At 39.3% G+C, this 19,405-nt stretch overlaps 1 protein-coding gene across 1 annotated transcript in view; it reads left to right on the plus strand.

Moving 5' to 3' along the window:
* LOC149284692 (SPARC-related modular calcium-binding protein 1-like) overlaps positions 1-19,405 on the plus strand; it is a 62,089-nt gene that overhangs the window by 36,733 nt on the left and 5,951 nt on the right. The window contains exons 4-9 of the mRNA XM_089496317.1: positions 1,502-1,601; positions 2,305-2,352; positions 7,832-7,888; positions 9,395-9,475; positions 16,372-16,564; positions 17,193-17,275. Of these exons, the coding sequence (XP_089352443.1) occupies positions 1,502-1,601; positions 2,305-2,352; positions 7,832-7,888; positions 9,395-9,475; positions 16,372-16,564; positions 17,193-17,275 (562 nt within the window). The remainder of the gene's footprint in view (positions 1-1,501; positions 1,602-2,304; positions 2,353-7,831; positions 7,889-9,394; positions 9,476-16,371; positions 16,565-17,192; positions 17,276-19,405) is intronic.

The raw sequence follows: 19,405 nt of genomic DNA on the forward strand, positions 1-19,405 counted from the left end.
TTTTTAATTTGAAGGTTTAATCATATAAGAAACAGACTTTTAATGGTTTGTTTTTTTTTGGTATCTATGGCTATAACCCATCACTGTCTACTTTTCACATGATTAAGTGTTTAACCCAAACATTATGCAACATAATTAACACAATTAGAAAATTCTTTCTCAGAATAAAACTAAATGTGCTTTAGGGTTATGAAGGTACAGTATTACATACAGCATAGCAGGTGGAACCATGCGAGAGAGAAAATTGTATAGATATATACCTATACACCCCCCCAAAAATAGACTTTCAGTTGGTTGCAATGAACAAATTAAAGCAAATAAAATAGCTCAACACAACAAACTCTTCAAGGGGCTTCCCCAAATTCAACTGTAAACGCAACTTAGAATGGCTTCTCCAGTCACAAAATTATTCAACCCCTTCATGGCAAGCATCTTTAGCTGCAAATGAGATGCATAGCCAGACACCAGCTTCTTGCGGTGTTCCTGCAGAATCGTAGCCCATTCCTCATGAGCAATGGCCTCCGGTTCAGTAATATTGGGTTTGCGTGCTGCAACCTCCTTGTTCAAATCCAACCTCTGCAACCAAGCCTTGGTGCAATTTGAGGTATGCTTTGGATCCTTGTCCTGTTGGTCGGTTCAATGACACACAAGCTTCAGCTTCTTCAGATGGCATGACGTCTAAATCCGCTAATCCATTGGGCCGACAACTTCCAGTTTTGTTTAATCACTCCACAGAACAAAATCCACAAAACTTTTGTGGTTTATATGATTTTGATCATATTGCAGCCGGCTTTTCTTGTGCTTTTGGGTCAAAAAAAGTAGTGGGGTTCCGCATTTAGTTTGCACCTTACTCTGTTCACTGGAACCTCAGTGCTTGTTGCCACCAAGTCTTGCTGCTGGTCTTTTCCAGTCACTCGAGGGTTTTTCTCAGGTTGCAGCCATTAATGGCTTCCTTTTTGCTGCCCTGTCCACGTGATGTAACCAATATTTCTTTAACTTTGGACCTGCGAACTATGCTTCAAACAGTGTCCCTAAGAACATTCTGTGCTTTCAGTATCTTTTTTGTATCCTGTTCCTTGTATAAGCTGCATTTTCGGTTGGATTTGGGGAAACCACTTGAAGCATTTGCTGTGTTGAGCTATTTCCATTGCTTTTGTTTGATTTGTTCATTGCAAACAGCTGAAAGTCTGCATATTTTGACAATAAACCTGATTTGCTATGGGGGGGTGAATAATTTTGATATACACACTCTACCGTTCAAAGGTTTGGGGGGGGGGTCACTTGGAAATGTCTGTTTTTTTTAAAGAAAAACAAAACATGAAATGGATCAAATACACTGCAGATGGTCTTAATGTTGAATTTACTATTCATCCAGAGTTCTACCGTAGGGAGTCCATGTGTGAATCTGTAACCTCATTTATACCATGAGACGCTTGGTCCTGGGAGTGTAGCTATTGGCATGTTTTTATAAAATAAAGATTTCTGTTTTCTCCTGGAACAGGTGCAGTGCCACACGTATACTGGATACTGCTGGTGCGTTACCCCTGATGGCAAACCTGTCAGTGGATCTTCAGTTCAAAACAAGACTCCTGTATGTTCAGGTACAAGAGCGACGTCGTATAATATAAGAGTGGGAAGGTTGTATTGGTTTTGCTTTATCATGTTTCCCACACACAACTTGTCCCTGTTAGGGACCAAATTAGTTTCACTTCCACCAGCGTCCCAACATTTTCAATCACAATCATCACAATAAATGGACACGTAGTAAGAAGAGATGAGGTAAGCGCATGTTTGAGTGAATGGTACTTTTTAGTTTGAGATGTCTTGATGCATGAGCGACAACATAGCGTGTTGCAGCCCATGGTAAATATTTGTTTGAACATATTTGATGCAGTGGAGGCTCCTGTCACGTTATTTTAATTCATGGTGATGAAAACTTCCATCTTGGGTGGTGGAAACAGATCCCATGGGTGTGAAGGAGCCTCAAGTTTCTGAGCATTGCAGTGTGCACCAAGGCAAGTGCTTGCTTTTGCTCACAGCAATAATCTGCCTCCGATAAATTCTAAAGAATGAACATCCAAAAGATGCTTGGTGTCCACAGATGTCTTGAACATGTATTTAATTAAAACCAGTGCTCCCCTCAGCTCCTTACACATGGAAACATTGTGTTTTGTCAAATTAAGATGTTCATGAAGCTTGGTCAAGCACTTGAGGCAAACAACAAAAGTGAGAGTGATATGAGACATTTCTTTTTTTAATTTATATTTCTGATGTTTTCCACTCTTTTTTGTTTTTCCATTAAAGGTTCAGTAACTGATAAGCCCTCAAGCCAAGGTAACTCAGGCAGAAGAGGTGAGTGAAGTTCTGTGACATGGTGTGGAATGCACCATGATTTTACATGAATTTTTGGAATTTCATTGTTATATTTCATTTTTGAAACATTTAGTTTTTTGGAGGCTACAAGAAAGTTCTACATGTAGATTGTAGTAAATAATTTATCTTCTGCGATGTAAATGCATTGTGACTTTGCCCCTTCTAGGGACAGGGAACATGTGGGCTGAGGTGGTGAATGGGCCGGGTGAAAGTGGGTGAAGCTCAATGCTAAACGTATACACCCTCTTAAATATTAAAATACTGTGTATTAAGCCGGTCAGTCATTTGCCAGAGCCTCTGGGCGAAAACCAGTGGCGACCAGGTACCAAGTATAATTTTATATATACACATTTTGTAGTGATTTTGCTAGCAGTGTGTATATATAAAGTGTCATATTTACCTGCCATGGTCCCTTGGAATAAGACATTAAGACCTGTGTAGATAGAGAAAATGAAAATAAGATGAAAGGTTAAAGGGTGAGAAAAAGAGGAGAGAGTATGTGTGTATATATATTTGTGTTAGTGTATAGTATTACCATGTGAGTGTCAGCTTATCCTGTCAGGGGTGAGCCTGAGGGAGGTTGAGTATGCGTATGTATGTATGTGTAAGTGTATGGTGTTATGTTAGGGTGTTTGTGTGTTGTCACCATTGCCAATGCTGCAGTTACCAAGGGATGATAGGGTGGAAAGTGTGCATGAAATGTCTTAAAAATACCTGGAGGCAAAGGTAACACAGTATATCTTTCAAACCAACCTTTCTCCATAACTGGTAGCATTTAAATGGTACACTGGAATTATACCTCTTTCTTTATGATGTGCCTAATCCACAAGCGACTATTTTTAGCCTACCTCCTTAGCTTGTATACTTTGAGAGCTTTTGCCAGATGTCTGTGCCAAATCTAAGACCTCATCATTTTACTTCATAGCTGAAATAGTGTGAAAACACTCGAGGTGTTCCTGTTATGGGGAAAAAATGACAGGCCATGATTAATCATACCAATATCTGTGCAATGGACAGACTTAATAACAGCAACGTCATACAAAGACTTTAACTTGCTGGTGTTTTGCAGAAAACTAGGTTATTTATTACTAAACCCGTCTTGAGACATAATGTGGATTCTGGTAAATTAAATGTCATCATATGATTGCAGGATTTATGAGAGGCATAGTTGGGAATTTTCTTAAGATGCAGCAGACCTTGATTATAGGCATAAATGTGAACACACAAAGAGAACAAAGGGTTATGCATTTGGGTTTAGCAGTTTGATACAGTGCTCCTTCATTTTTCTCGCTTTTTAATCTGGAGGGAGGCGAATGCTATTAATATTCCTGGGAGCCAGGGCCACCCCTGCCATATAGTCACCTGCCTTGTAGTGGAGCCACTATGAGGTTCGTAGTATCCCTTTAATAGCCCATCACAAAGATTCTATGTAGTGGGTTTTTTAATGGTTATTTGTCGGCATACCCCGATTTAACGTCAGGGAGATTGTAGTATTTCTTGCAATTCAGAATGTTAACCAAGTTTGGACCTCACAGGTACTTTGAAAAGCACCCCAGAGGCAGAGCTTTAGCGACTCGAGCTTCCGTTTTCACGCAGTGAGCTTGAGAGTTTATTATCCTTCTATCAGCTGTTACACTGTATCAACCAAGCCACACTGACTTATCAAAAGGGCTGCTCAGAGCCGCTAAGTACCAGGAAACAAACACAAAGGCGAGTTAAAACCGAGACGATGCTCTATGGTTTTCTGAAGAAAGCCTCTTTTCATTTAAAGAAAGTGAAACTGTAGATGAGTATTGTGTGTAGAAGAATGAGTAGTCCCGTTATATTGTTACACTCTGTTGTAGTACCGCTGTTGTTTAATGTATATTATAATGATGACTTCCAAAGGGTCCACTCTAGGACAGAGCGATGCCATTAATACTCTGCGCTCAAGGACTTTGACACGATGCTATTGAAGAACCTGGGGGAGAAAGTTCTTTGTGTCCTATGAGAATAAACGTATTGTACTCTCCAAACAATTAACTGCTCTGTAGTTGACTCGCCAAAGTCCCGTCTTTCTCACTGTGATTTGACTTGCATTCAGAAACCATGCACGCTTGTGTTTCTCTCTCCCCTGAAAAGTCCCACGCAAGAATAGGCAGAGCCAACGGACATTGTCCTCGTGGAGGCATTCCTCTGAGCCGTGCAGTGAATTTGTCAATCAAGAATCAAAAAGCCAAACATAAGAGGCTTTCAGTCGGGCCATTAGGAGTCGAAAAGACTTCCTGCTGTCTTCTTAGGCCAGCTTTTTAATCAGAAGAGGAGAAGAGAAGAATTGCTGTCACAGTTGGCACATTCAGAGGATTGTGCTCCATGTTCTAAGAATTGGACTCCTTTCTCTGATAGGTGCACCTGCGCAGGGTGTTAAAAAAGGAGGCAGTTAAAAAGCAGGCAGTATTGTCCTTTTTTATTCCTTATTGCATGGCGGTTTCACATCTATAAGCTTTAAAGTCCCTGAAAGCAATACGGTATATGCTCTTTAAGGTATATGGATCATACCATTATATCTTTCGTTAAGGGGGAAATATTTGGGTAGGTCTTGTAGTGTCTCCGTATTGATAGATGATAGAAAGAAGTATTGATAAAACACTAGGAATCCTTTAATGTCAGAATTAGGATCTGCTCTAGCGTTTAAAAGAAAAAAAATTATTATTTTGCTTTTCTCTCCCAAATAATCAACATTTGCAGCGCTCCGTTTATTTAAAAATGCATTCTTGATCAAAGTCCCAGTAATCAACCCCACCACGAACCAGTAACATACTTCCAAACAGAGTCTTAAACACAGAAATCAGAAAACGTTTACCAGGAAAGAACGTTTTGCATTTACGCAGACTAAAGCTCGGGATGCGTGAGTGATCGGGTCATAATAACCTGGTCGTTTTCTTTCTGATAAAGTTTATTTTAAAGTGAAAACAAATGGCGTAGGTAACATTATATATAAATGGGAAGAATGTGTAATCACAGACCTTTGCTTAATAGAAACAATGCTGCCCGTGTAACACTGCAGCAAAGATTGTTATTGGTGGTGTTGGGATTAAAACAGACAATGGGAATTGTGTTTTCCTAATGCATCTCGCTGTTGAAAATTCATAGTGCTAGGTAAGCGCATATGACTAGTGGCTCCGTATCTACACCCTACTTGGAGTTCTAAGACACGTATTAGCACCCCTAGGGTAAGCTACCACTAAGAAGTGGTAGATGGTAATGCATACATGGGATAGACATATGGCTCCTGGATCTAAGACAAGACCAAAGACTGATTGAGGTTTGAGTTTCTACATCAGGAAAAATGGGTCGAATGGGTCTGATCTAATGTACATGAAGCATATCTTGTCTCTGGGTAAAAGATACAACCTGAGACCTTCCAGCCATTATAACCCCGGACATCATATTGAGGTCTACTTGTTACCCAACACTGCCCTGTCTCTTTCCAAGTACCGAAGGGACGAGGAGCTCCTTGTAATGCCATCATAATCCATATCAGGATGATTTGTCCATTAATAAGCACCTTTTACGACTTTTTTAATCACATTTGAACAGCTTTGTGCGTCTGTTTCGATCGCTCTCTGCAGCTGTGTTAGTTGCCAGATGTCAACCTTACTCTGATTAGACCCAGTAAATTCTAAACATCTGTATGTGCACAGCCCTTTCTAACCCAACTCCTGCCTCTGCCTGCTCTCTAATGTATCACTTGTTCCCATATTGACATACACATGGATTTAATAAAGTGCAAGTTTACAAAGGTCTGTGTTAAGCAAGGAAGAATCACATTCAGTCAGCTCTTTGCTATAAGGAGATATAAATACCGTGCACACTCAAAGATTAAATTAGAGCATTAAATATTTAGCTTGCCAAAAAACTTGGTCCCACCAACTTCTTCCCCTGCCCCTCATTTGTTTTTCAGTGAAGTAATCTTATTTAGAAACATAAAAGGCATGAAATATTCAACAGACTAAAATTATTAAAATATATTTTTGCAACAGTTTGCGAGTTAAGTTTATTGATTTTATTTTTTTAGAAATTAAAAAAAAAAAGTTTAGTAGATTGCAAAAAAAATCTTGAATATAGGAATGTCTGCGCCAGATGCTTGCCTTTTTAAGTGTTCTTGGCATTGAGGTATAACATGATCATTCTCAGGATATATACTGGTCAAATATCTATAGAAAGTAGTAATGCCTATTTTTTTCACCATTTTTTGTGTGTCATTAAAATATTGAAGCCCCGCATTCTTTTCTGTATCTAAGTTTGGGCCTCAGCACTTCCTATTTCCATGTATCAGTGGCTATGATGTCATAACCCACCACCCATGAGTGGATTGCACAGGAAGACCATGTGCAGGAGAAGAGAGATGGTCCAGTGGAAGTCCAGATCTCCCTGCCGAGTCTCCAGTCGTATATCTCAACTGCCTACGTTGTTGTAGAATTACTAATGCTGTGTTTTGTGCTACTCAACATCTATTATCCTGATGGACTTAAAGCAAAACCAAATGCTATATATTGGGAACAACCTAATCAAGCATGTGTACAGCAGGTATCTTAAATATTTTACCCCTTTTTTTTACAATATGCATGTAATTTCTCATGTAAGGACATAATTTAAATCAAAAGCATTGTTACATCACAAGGAAAAGATCTGTTCTTCAGTCGTGACAGTCTTTAATCATAAAATAGAAAAGCAGATGGTAACCAGCGGCATCCATTTTTGTTCACCTACTTCCTCTTATTCTGAGTCTCAGAATGTAAAAAAAACAAACAAAAAAAATAAATAAAATAAAAAGTGTAAGTGCCCAGGCCAGTACAAAACTATAGTAAGGTCTGTAATATATTTAAACTATTTAATTACTATTTTGTTAATGTTGTACCTATACAAATAGATCAGATTATTTCCTAACTGATTTTGATTACATGTATTTTTTCCGTGGTACTCCAAGTCATGGAACAACCCTTGAGACAAAAAGTTTCTTTTTCTATTTTAATTCTATTATCCACAATATTTGTAATGAGGTTCTATGTTCATTATTAATACTATGTATTTTTTTTTGCACTTAATCTACTCCTTGTATGGACAGTGAGTACCTTAGATTTTAGATTTCAAGTGCTGAAGGTTCCGGTAATTACTTGACTGTACTACTCAAGGTTAGTCATGTCTGCTCTTTGAAATACCATTTCATTTTGTTGTATGGCGCTGGCAAGTACATATTGCGTTACATTGTAAGTATTGCGGCCAATTAATAGGGATTATTTAATAGGGCCCGGTTTTTGTCGTTACCTGTCGTTACTTGTTGTTCTCGTCTGTCCGTCTCTGTGTTATTGTGGCTGAGCCACATGCAAACCTCAAACTTTCAACAGTTCTGTAGAGTAGATAGCATTTACCTCAATAATGGTAGTTTCTTTTCGATTCTTTCTCACCCTCAATTCAGATGACGGATCTAAGCCGACCCCCACCATGGAAACCAGGCCTGTTTTTGAAGGAGATGGTAAGGAATTTGTGGATACATTTTCTGTTCTTTGCTTGTGTGATTTTTAATATCTTTTGATTTCTATATCTTATATCTGTGAGTGTCATGGTTGCCATCTTAGTAAGTGTTTTCTAGTGTGCGTGTGTGTATACACAGTGCCTTTCAAAAGTGTGGGAGTCACAAATTTCCTTTTTATAGAAAACTTTTTTTTGCCCATTTAAATAACACGAAATTGATTTGAAATCTAGTGCAGACGGTGTTATAAATGATTATTGTAGCTGGAAACGGCTGATTTTGAATGGAATATCTTCATAGGCGTACAGAAGCCCTTAATCTCTCCTGTGTTCCAATGGCACGTTGTGTTCGCTGATCCAAGTTTAAGTTTAAAAGGCTAATTGATCGTTAGAAAACTCTTTTGTTACAGCTAGAAATGTCCTTGTTTTCCATGAAGACAGCCAAGTGACCCCAAACGTTTCAATGGTAGTTTCTATATTGTATGTATGAAAGAAATGCATTACTTTTTCAGAGAAAAATAAATGATTTGCTGATTTATGGAAAGTGAAGCAAATAAAGAAGCTGCTTTGTAATAAATCCCTACCAGCTAAGATGACTTGCGCTGATGCAACTATTTCTCGAAGTGTAAATTTAGGCATTCACCGGCTTATATGTGAGATTTTCTTCCCCTTTAGTGTCAGATTAGGAAAGGCAATTGCGTCAGATCAGCAACAAAATGTGGGGCAGATGGCACGATGTTGGGATGAAGGCATTGTTCTTGCGACTGGAGCCGTGATCAACACCTGTTTCTAGTTTAATGCCTTTTAAACACTTGATGGTTTCCAAAAGTGACAATGACCTAGAGGTCAGCAATTTCCTGCTTGAAGCACATGGGCAGGTTAAATCCTTGACTCAGGAAGTCACCTTCCTTGGGAGAAGGTCACCTGCTTACAAGCCTAATGCCGAAACAGGTGGGAGCATTCATTCCCGAATATTCAGAAAGGAACCAGCTTAGGTTTCTTTAAATCCCTTTAATAACACTAATTTGTTTGAATAAAAGAGAAAAAAATTATACTTGAAAAATATTGGTCACATACGATGCTGTAAGGAGGAATATATTGAGATCTAGTATAACCAACCAGCCTAGTAGCTTTTTTTAACAGATCAATAGTTTTGGGGTTTTTTTTATTTCTTGGCCACGGCTACTATAGTTTCTTTGATGCTGTGTTTTATCTACTTTTTATTTAACTACGCTTCCCAGGGAGCCTTCAAAAGTTCATCAAACACCAGTTAACAGATGTGGAAAAAGTTTGGGAAGTTTGACTTCTGTTGTCCATTGAGGGGGTATAGACCAAAGTAGATGAGATCGTACATATCACACATTCTGAAGTATAAGTGATACATGTTTTGGAGAACTGCTCCAAGCATAAGACCCCCAAACATGAAATGTTTTAAAGAACTGGCTCGGAAAAGTAGTAGCATTTGACTTATCCAAAACATATTGTATATTATATCCTTTTTCCATTTCAGATATCACTGCTCCTACCCTCTGGATCAAGCACCTAGTTATAAAAGATGCCAAATTAAATGGATCTAATGCGAGACAATCGGGTGAGTCCGTTCAATCCGATTAGTCAAAATCTATATATTTTATAAATATATATGAAGGAAAAAGAGGGGTCAGTCTTTGTAATTTGTGAGTCTAATAAAATAACAATAACGTTAGAAATCCTAGACTAGAGGTCTACTTTAGTGTTGTTAATCTCTGGTGCTCGATAAATAACATAAGATCATAAATAATAATAAATATAGTGACTTGGCTGATTAGCTTGTTTTGAAGCATGGAATTTATGGTCGCTGGGTAACCCATATCAGCACAACTATTCTTACAGGGCTCTATAAATTAATAGTGCTCATAGGATCAGATTGCACGCATTTAAGAAATTTGGCATTTGGCACTCATATTTTCAACAATTTGGCAAGAGGTATTGCCATTATTGGGAGCCTACCAATGAGCTTCTAGGTTTGGGACAAAGCATAAGGAGACGAGATTTCCCTTGATTGTCCCATTCCGACAGCAAAGAACACCATGATGTTAGACCACACAAGAGGTGAGTACTGGCTGAGACTCACTCACCATCCCCTCCTTTGGAAAGACAGGAAAATAACATGTAGGGATTTTAAAATGCAGGATTTATTTTAGGAAGGGATATGGTGGAAAGCAACGTGTTCAATGCAGTGGACGAGAGAGAAGAAAAAATGTTAAGACTTATGTCAAGAATTAGGTGGATTAAAAAGACTTCATGAAAGCTGGTGGTGATTAAAATCCGGGGCTGCAAGACAGATCTGGAGACTTGGGGGAAAAAAGGCTGGGGTAAGGAGACTAACAGAAGGGGGACTGAGAAGAGAGCAATAATGAAGCAGGTAGACCAACAAGGAGACAGTGGTACACTAAATGGAGGTAAGGAAGTGGTGCAGGAGGCCAGAGCGGGTGGCTTATGGGCTTTATCAATATATTGAAGGAGGTTCTCGTTTGTGGTTTGTATGCCAGTGAGATGACTTTCAAGATTCTCTTCGTAATAACTGTGCATTATGCAGGGCCTACTCCTTAATTGGTGGCAATTATACACAGGTAATCCATTTGATGAAAAAAATGCTAAATATGTAAGATTTTTGCGAGGGGGGTAGTCTTTGCAAGCCAATATTCTGCATTTATCCACCGGTGCTAAAACTGTATGTGGCTGTATAAATAAATGACTCTCTTGGCAGCGCTTGATAAATGAGTTTTAGAGAATCCTGTTCCCTTCTACCTAAGCGAGAGAAAATAAATGACTTAACTTTGGCTCTCGGAGACTACAGTTCCCATAATGCTTAGTCCAAAAAGCGGCTGCCTGAGAATCATGGGAATTTAAGTGCCCAACATCTGCCCTGTCAGATTAAAGACCTAATATTGAAAGAATTGTTTTATGTACTACCCTTGAATTCAAGATAAGAAGGAAACCTACATAATATATAAACCTCTTCATAATCTACAAATGCACTCCTTTTGAATATAAACATATGTATGAACTTACAAGAAGTATGACATGACCAGGAACCAAGGTGTCCTTGATTGTCCACATCATAGAGACCACACTTGTGGCCCATGTCAAGTGCCCAAAACTGTGACTCCCATTAGCCTCAGTAGAGATAGTTGCGATCAAAATTATTCAACTCCCATTGCAAATCAGGTTTCTTGTCAATTTACAGACTTTCATCTGTTTGCAATCAACTAATCAAAGCAATTGAAGTAGCTCAACACAACAAATGCATCAAGTGGTTTCCCCAAATTCAACTGACAATTCAATCTATAATGACTTCTCCAGTGTCAAAATTATTCAACCCCTTCATGGCAAGCATCTTTAGTACTTACTAGAGCACCCTTTTGCTTTTATGACCTGCTGCAAACAAGATGCTTCTGGCAGCGTTCCTGAGGAATCCTAGCCCAATGGCCTGCAGTTCAGTAATATTCTTGGGTTTGCGTGCTCTCGCCACCTTCTTCAAATTTCACCAGAGATTGCCTATGGGGTTCAAGTCACGTGGCTGTGATCGCCACTGTAGAATCTTCCTGGACTTCTTTTGCAACCAAGCCTTGGTGCAATTTGTGGTATGCTTGGGGTCATTGTCCTGTTGGAAAGTAAAATGACGCCCAAGCTTCAGCTTCTTCACAGATGGCATGACGTTCCTGATGCTTCAAGGAATCCATCTTGACTTCCATACGCTGCAGGTTTCCAGCATCAGAGGATGCAAAGCGGCCTCAGAGCATCACTGAGCCACCGCCATGCTTAACTTATGCAGAGTGTTCTTTTCAACGAATGCTTCGTTCTTCTTCCTCCAGACATACTGCTGATCCATCGGGCCGAAAACTTCCCGTTTTGTTTCATCGCTCCACAGAATAGAATCCCAAAACTTCTGTGGCTTATGTAGGATTTTTGAGCATATTGCAGCCAACTTTTCTTTTGGGTCAGTAGTGGTGTACGCCTTGGAGTTCTTGCATCGGAACCTTCCGCGTTTAGTATGCGCTTACTCTGCTTGCTGAAACCTTAGGGCTTGTTGCCACCAAGTCGTGCCGCAGATCTTTTGCAGCCAGTCGAGGGTTTTCCATCAACCTGCCTTCTCATAAATCTGGTTGCAGCCAATGTTCATTTAACTTTGAACCTGCGAACTATGCGTCCAACTGTGTTTTTAGGAACATTCTGTGCCTTCACTATCTTTTTGTATCCTGTTCCTTGTTTGTGGAAGGCAATGATATCTTAACTTCTTGGACCATTCTTTTGAATTATGGAGAAGTCATTTTGAGTTGCTTTTTTGGTTGAATTTGGGGAAACCACTTGAAGCATTCGTTGTGTTGAGCTATTTCCATTGCTTTTTTGATTTGTTCATTGCAAACAGCTGAAAGTCTGTAAATTTTGACAATAAACCTGATTTGTAGTGTAGGCTGAATAATTTTGATTGCAACTGTAAATGAATCTGGAAGTGAACAGCTTTCTGTTTATACTGCATTGATTGGACATTAGTTGATACCATGTCATCCTATTATCTGAGCCAGCGTGTTCTTGGTTTGAGCCTAGGGGTGAGCCGTCTGTGGCCATAAGATTCTCAGACTGGCTTTTAAGAACTTATCCTGTAGATCTTAAACTCCGTTATTTCAATGATTTGACGCATCTGCTTCTCAAGAGCTTCTACGCCAGTTGTCTGCATGATCACGTCCAACACTTGTATTTTCTTCTAGTTGATATATGTATATGTACATGAGTGTGTGTATATATATTTTTTATATATTCCTCTCTTTGAGTATAAACCTGTATATAACATCATACGTCTGAAATACATCATGAAAAAGGAATGTTACTTTTTTATTCCTCTGAAGCTTGAACTGTAAACTTTCTGTTCAAATACCATTTCATCTTTTGAAGCCATAACTCATACGTTTCTACTTATAGGTTTACCAGGTTCCATCCAGTGTAACAAGGTTATGCCCTCCTGCTTCCAAACACGGGGCTGTTCTCAATATGCCATTTTATATCGTTTGTGGAAAGTTTGTCTAATGCGGCGATATATTGCCATGTGCAGCGGTACCTACAGCATGCCCCATCTGCGAGGGTCACGTGTGCGTCACCAGTTCACGGGGAAATAGATTATTTATTTACGGTATTAAATCTGTCAGTCTGCCTTTTGACTGACATGCAGGTTAAGGAATGAGCTTTAGTATAAACTCGTCAAGCAGCAATGACCTAATGTATTGCACGTGTTTGCTTAGAAAGAAGACTTTCTTTTAATAAACAGAGTATGCAGTAATGTTAACACTCCTAGTCTCTTTTTGTTAACCATTTCTGCTGTAAAAGAAGTAATCGTATACATTGTTTTGCGGGGAAGTTGTAGCAACGTATACCTCTTATAGAAGTTTTCTGTGTAACCTCGCATATTGAAATCATTTTAACAGGAATGTTGGTTAAAATCAATGTTAATGGGCAGCGGTAATTGGAAATAAAGGGAGCAGCCATGCTGAATGCACAGAAGACCTCGGATGAGGTCTGTGGTCATGTGACCATAGCAACCAATGGAGTTGTCCAATCAGTAGGAACATTACATTGGCTGCTGTGCTGTAACCCTTTTCATATTTTGGATCAGAATCTTTTTATACATACCTATGCCAATGAATGCTTATATTGGTGTTCCATAAGTCATATTCTGTATTAAAAGTAATCGGTTGAATACGTTTTGTTCGAATATGTTTTGTTATCCTCATTTAAATGTAAACGTAGTCTCTCGTAGCTCCGTGCTACGAGAGGCAGCAAGCAATTGTCTAGGACCAGCGGCGGTCCCTGGTGCTTCTAATTTTTTTTATATGCTCCAAGCACCACTAACGTCTCAATGTGCAAACCATAGGTATGGGGATAGGATGATCTTTACTGGAGAACCCAACCATCGACACGTAGTATTAAGCCTGCTCTAGTAACTCTATCAAGCTTTTTGGTCACTGCCTTATCATGTTGCTCAGAAGTCCTCAGAAACCCTTGGACAACACACAAGTACGACATTCGCCAAACATGACATTGTAACCAGACCATTTGTGTTGTTGTGTGAAACACCAGTCCTATATGATATGTTCTCCTGCAAATATTGATTCCAATTTGCATGCTGATGTCGTCATTTTGACATACATGATCTTCTATTAGAATTCCCTGTTTGAATTTGTCTATGTAGTCTTGTTCGGACTGATAGAGATGTTGGGCTTTGAAATCACAAGTTAATCCGATGAAGACAATCTTTGTGCAAAATAAGCAGCTCAGGCTTCTGTGGACCTTTGAAAAACAAATGTAAAACTAGACCCATGTATTTCTTGTTTTTGTTAGTTGAGAAGATGGCAGAAACTTTGATTTGCTTATTACATTACATGCACTCACTTAAATATTTAGTGTTAATTTCTTTTTAATATATATCTATATCTAAGAAAAGTACACCAGTGTTAATACCGACATGATCATGTATTTTAAATGAATAGAACTTTGTTAACGGAATTCTATCCAAACATGCAGAACGTACGCGGGTATAGAATAGAGCTATGCCATACCGTTTGAGTAATGTGTATATGTTGGCTTACGATGCACATGGACGGAATCCAAACAACCTTTCATTTACAACTTTCATAACTCACCTGCCTTCTCCTTTTATGGACCGAAAGGGACATGTCGCTCTTAATATGCTCCCCCGGTTTTTATAACTAATTAATTCTGTCTGAGCAGTAGAAATTTTCTTCAGTTACAATAATGATGCCAAGATGAGTTTTGGCAGAGATTTTACTGGATAGCGCCAAGATAGGCTTTCGGGGCTATGGATCTGTCACGCAGCCAAATTGTAGGTAGGAGAACTGTACGGGCTGTGTATATTTTAGTACCAGAGCACTAATGGTGATAGGTTTTCTCTGTGGATTACCTGCTAGTTTTTAGATGATATTAATCTTACAGGGATCCAGAGCCAGACTAGAAGAGTATTATATTCTCGACCCTTGAGGTATGTTGAGAGTTATGGACTCCTCAGCCGCGCGAGAAATTAATTTTCATTTTTTACTTGTAAGCTGAAACTTAAGTAGAAATCTGAGGTGTAGTTGTTACAAATTCTGACGCGTATTAGAGATGTGGAACCCTGCACTAGGCTTTTAGTTCTACTTTGTTAGTCTATAGCCTCCTGTACCCCACTTTTAGTAAGGATAATTTATGGTGTACTTTTATTGGGGTTTAGCATTTTGGGTGCAGCTGTAATAAGAACTAGAAGGCCATTTGGCCATATTTTTGCCAGAGTTTTTCATTTCTATTGAAGAGGAAGTAGATGCCATCATAGTGGTTTAGCAGATAGTTGTCATAGATGACACTGCTCAATCTTAGTAAGAATACTGTGATATTCAATGGAGAGACACAACAATTAGACAACCAGTAATAGGAATGTGGAGTGTTTTGGCCCTTTCCGATTTAAGACCTAAGATTGGCTCTGCCTCATGCCACGTTGTGTCATGTCACAGGCTGAAGCAATTTTCATGTACTACCCCACGTAAAATGGCAAGACCCTATACTAGAGCACAAGAGTTATAATGGTGGATTCACAAAACCAATGGATTCCACAAGGTTAAAGGAAAGTTCCATTTCAACCACCTGTCTTAATGTATTATGAGGAGCCAACCTCAGCGATCTTCTCCAGCAAAGAGGGATATGCTAATCCTCTATTAGCCATACAAAACAGATCCATTCACAATAAGATGTCATAAAACGTGTCTCACTGGTGTTACTATACATTATACAGGGCCAGCACTTAAAGCCAGAAGCTCGCTGGGGTTGGCGCCATTGTCCATGTTTATATCGGTTGGCATATGGAAATAGCCAAACGATCAAGCCTTCCTTTTCACGTAATGAAGCAAACTGAGGTGTAGTTATTTTCTCCATGAAACTCTACTGTATATCATTCATTTTACTTGGTATTTATAGTGCCATGTATTAGCACGTTTTTGATTAATTGAAGAATGCCTGGCTGTATCTTTTATATTTCTGCTGTTCTACCTTATCGTGTCTTGAATTTCTCTGAGCCTTTGTGCCTTGGGAAAAGTATATGTCTAAATTTTACACTACATTAAAACATTCCTTTATTGTATTGGCATGTCTATCTGGCAGACTCCAGGGCTAGTTGCATATGGAATCATTTGATTGTACTGTGTGCTTCCCTATGCTTGCCCATGGCATATGATTGTGTTATTTTGTGGAACAATCACCACAATATCACGTGGAATATAATATAAATTGTGGAACAATCGTGAATAAGTCTTAAGTTTCACACTTTGAGCCACAATTGATCAACAACAAAAAAAGTATCACTGTAGACAGTCTATATTCTTGTAAACCAAGAGTCCAATTGACGGAACTTTCCTAATTGGGTTAGTAAATATAAATTCTGACTCTGTATATTGACTTGTATCTCAGAGAAAGTGAATTCCTGCGACCAAGAAAGGCAGACTGCCCTGGAGGAGGCAAAACAGAATCCCCGTGAGGGAATTGTGATACCGGAGTGTGCCCCTGGAGGTCTTTACAAACCTGTCCAGTGTCACCAATCCACAGGTTATTGTTGGTGCGTCTTAGTGGACACTGGTCGTCCTTTGCCTGGAACATCTACACGGTAAGGCATGCTTTACAAGGAATAGATAATCATCTGTGATGGGAAAACAGGATCCAAAGAGGGATGGGATTCCTTTTAGCCACCTGTGTTGTTTTATCAGGGCACTTTTTTTTAGGATTCCAGAAGAGGCAAGTAGGCTTGACTACCTAATATTGATTTTATTCCACCTGCCATCCTTGCTCTATTTTTTTTATCCATCCAACAACCTCTGAGACACGGAACCAGAGATTTATTTCCAGGGCCGCAACCACCAGCTGACTTCAAAAGTGCTCCCCCATATCACTATTAAGCCCTCCTCCTGTACCTTGAGGAGGGCATCTCCTGGGTGGTAGTCTAACTGTCCCAATCTCTGCCACCTAGTGGGTGGTGGGAGCTGGCCAGTAATTACATGGTATCAGCATCTAATATGTGTTTTGGGTGCCAAGAACAGGTGCATAATCTCACAATGACCAACTCAACTCATCATATATCAATAAACAATTTTACACATTTTACGTTTTGAACAAGTCCTTTATTCAAATATACAATTTAGTAAACTATATCTGCTATTGTTTCCTTTTTAAGTTCAGTAAAAAAAATCTGCAGACTTCAGGTTGTGACTGATATTTTTGTTTCTAATCCCTCGCAGTTACGAAACCCCAGTGTGTGAAAGTGACGCCAGGTGGAAAAGTACAGACGCTGAAGATCCATTTAAGGACAGAGAACTGGCAGGTGAGAAACATTATACATGGACACGCACGCTGTTTAAAGTAATTACTGGCATTGTTGAGTTCACAACGATGGGGCCATGAGTTCAAAAGGCCTGGTGCCTCGGTACAGGATGGTCTTGAGAGGAAGCAGCGAGGTTGTCTCCTTGGCCGTAACATGCGGAGTCTTGCGTCGTTTCTCTCCGGTGGTACTGATAGGTCCGGATGGTATCTGAAAATAGATTTAAGTTAATAGGAAACAGAAGTTGGACCTTGGTGTGTTGCTGGAGGAATCAGTGGGTAGTTGGGTTACTAGGGCAGCTGCGGGTGGACTTTATTACCCAAGGAGTGGGCAGCTGGCCTTCCCCACCCTCCCTGTAAAATTAATCATGTAGAAAATATAATACAGGCAGTCAAATTAGAACATGTCCAACTTCACGTTGGCATAGTTATACTTTAGGCGTTATGTCAACAGCACGACCTTTGCCTGACCATGTACCGTTAATTGTTTTTCTGCATGGTTCTGTATTTTAATTTTTTCCAATGGAAAGTTTGTTTTTGCCCTGTAACGCCAGACGTATTTTTTGTGCAAGATCCATTATCATAGGCCTTTTGGGCTTATTTAATTGAATAATGAAGTCATTGTTTGCAGGAATGTGTTTTTATATCATGATTTCATTTGGAATAACAAATCACTTGCAGCAACGTCCCGAGAAAATGGCAGATGTGATCACATTAATGGTAAATTGTTTCTATCACCATAAATATATCTCAAAGATTAATAGGGAGGTGTCTGTGCATAATTAAATATGCCCCATAGCAAATGATACCGTATGATGTCATATCATGGTGCCTTCAGGACCAATGGTTGTCTGTACCAGGAAGGCTCACAGAAGGCATTGGTGGCACAGGGACATATACAAAAATATTGCTTCTTGCCCCAGCAATATAGCCAAAACGTGGGGGGTAAATTGTCCACTTAAAATGGTAAATCGGCAAATAAAGCAACACGTGCCATATTCCTTTCGCATAATATTAAACTTTACATCTGGATAACCATATATATTTTCTTATCTCGTTGGTGGTCACTTTTTTCTTATTCCAACATAAAAAGCAAATGTTAGTTTTACTGCATTTTTTTTGAGCCACAAAGTTTTTTAACAAAGAAATTGCAGGTATAAATCAGACTCTTGAAGCCTTTGCAAGAACAAAAAGAAGTAAAGATACAGCTGAAATGTATATCTCACATTATTTTGCTTTGCATGCTGGCAAAAGACTTGGCTTTTCTCCAGCTTGGTAGTAAGACTCAAATAAATTCAGCTAGTAACATTTATATCAATAGGATAAATTGAGCTGTTACGTAAACTCCATAGTTCCTGGCAGCAGTAAATATAATTGATTTCACAGCCTTTATATATCTTATATTTTTTTTTTTTTAGTTTTTCTTGGCAAGTTTTGTATCTTTAACCTCAAACACCTGGAATCCACAAGTCATTGTGTAAACTATACTAAATTGAAATGTTTCTTAAAGCAGGAGCGTGCCTCTACTCCAGTCTACTTTCTAAGGATCTGCTCCTGGATAATCCAGCAGGCGAGGAGGTGGATAACTCATATATCTTAAAAGGGATTTCAGGTTAGGCTAGGAACGGTTATATGGAGCAAGTATGGCGCGCTCATGGTAAATGTTCAGCTCTCCCCGCATAATAGCGTTCTCCGATATTTAAATACCATCAGAGACCTGGGGACTATATGGGCTGGAATTGACTGATACGAAATGCAATGGCTATGCAGGGAGGAAGATGAGGATGTACCTTGGAACTTTAGTGAATCATGTTTCAAGTTCCTCCTTTTTCCTCTTTGGCAATAATGTTCAGGTTCTTGGGTGCCCTTTTTTCTCCTCAGGTCACGAGAATTTGGGAACTCATTTAGGGTTATTTCTTCTTCTTCTTGACTGATGCTTGACAAAAGCTGTTTAAAGAGCACGTTGGGTCAGTAGCACAGTCACCAACCCTGGTTACTGCAGGGCTTGTGGTGACCCACGATATTTGAGTGGCGGTGTGACCTCTGGGCAGAAATCAGGATGGTCCTTATGCATTCAGAATCTGACTCGAAACCCAGTAAGTGGGACATTGACTGTCTCTCGTATATGTCTTCT

The sequence above is a fragment of the Sceloporus occidentalis genome, unplaced genomic scaffold, assembly GCF_023333645.1.
Source record: "Sceloporus occidentalis isolate IW3139 unplaced genomic scaffold, rSceOcc1.0.p SCAF_89, whole genome shotgun sequence".
NCBI lineage: Eukaryota > Metazoa > Chordata > Lepidosauria > Squamata > Phrynosomatidae > Sceloporus > Sceloporus occidentalis.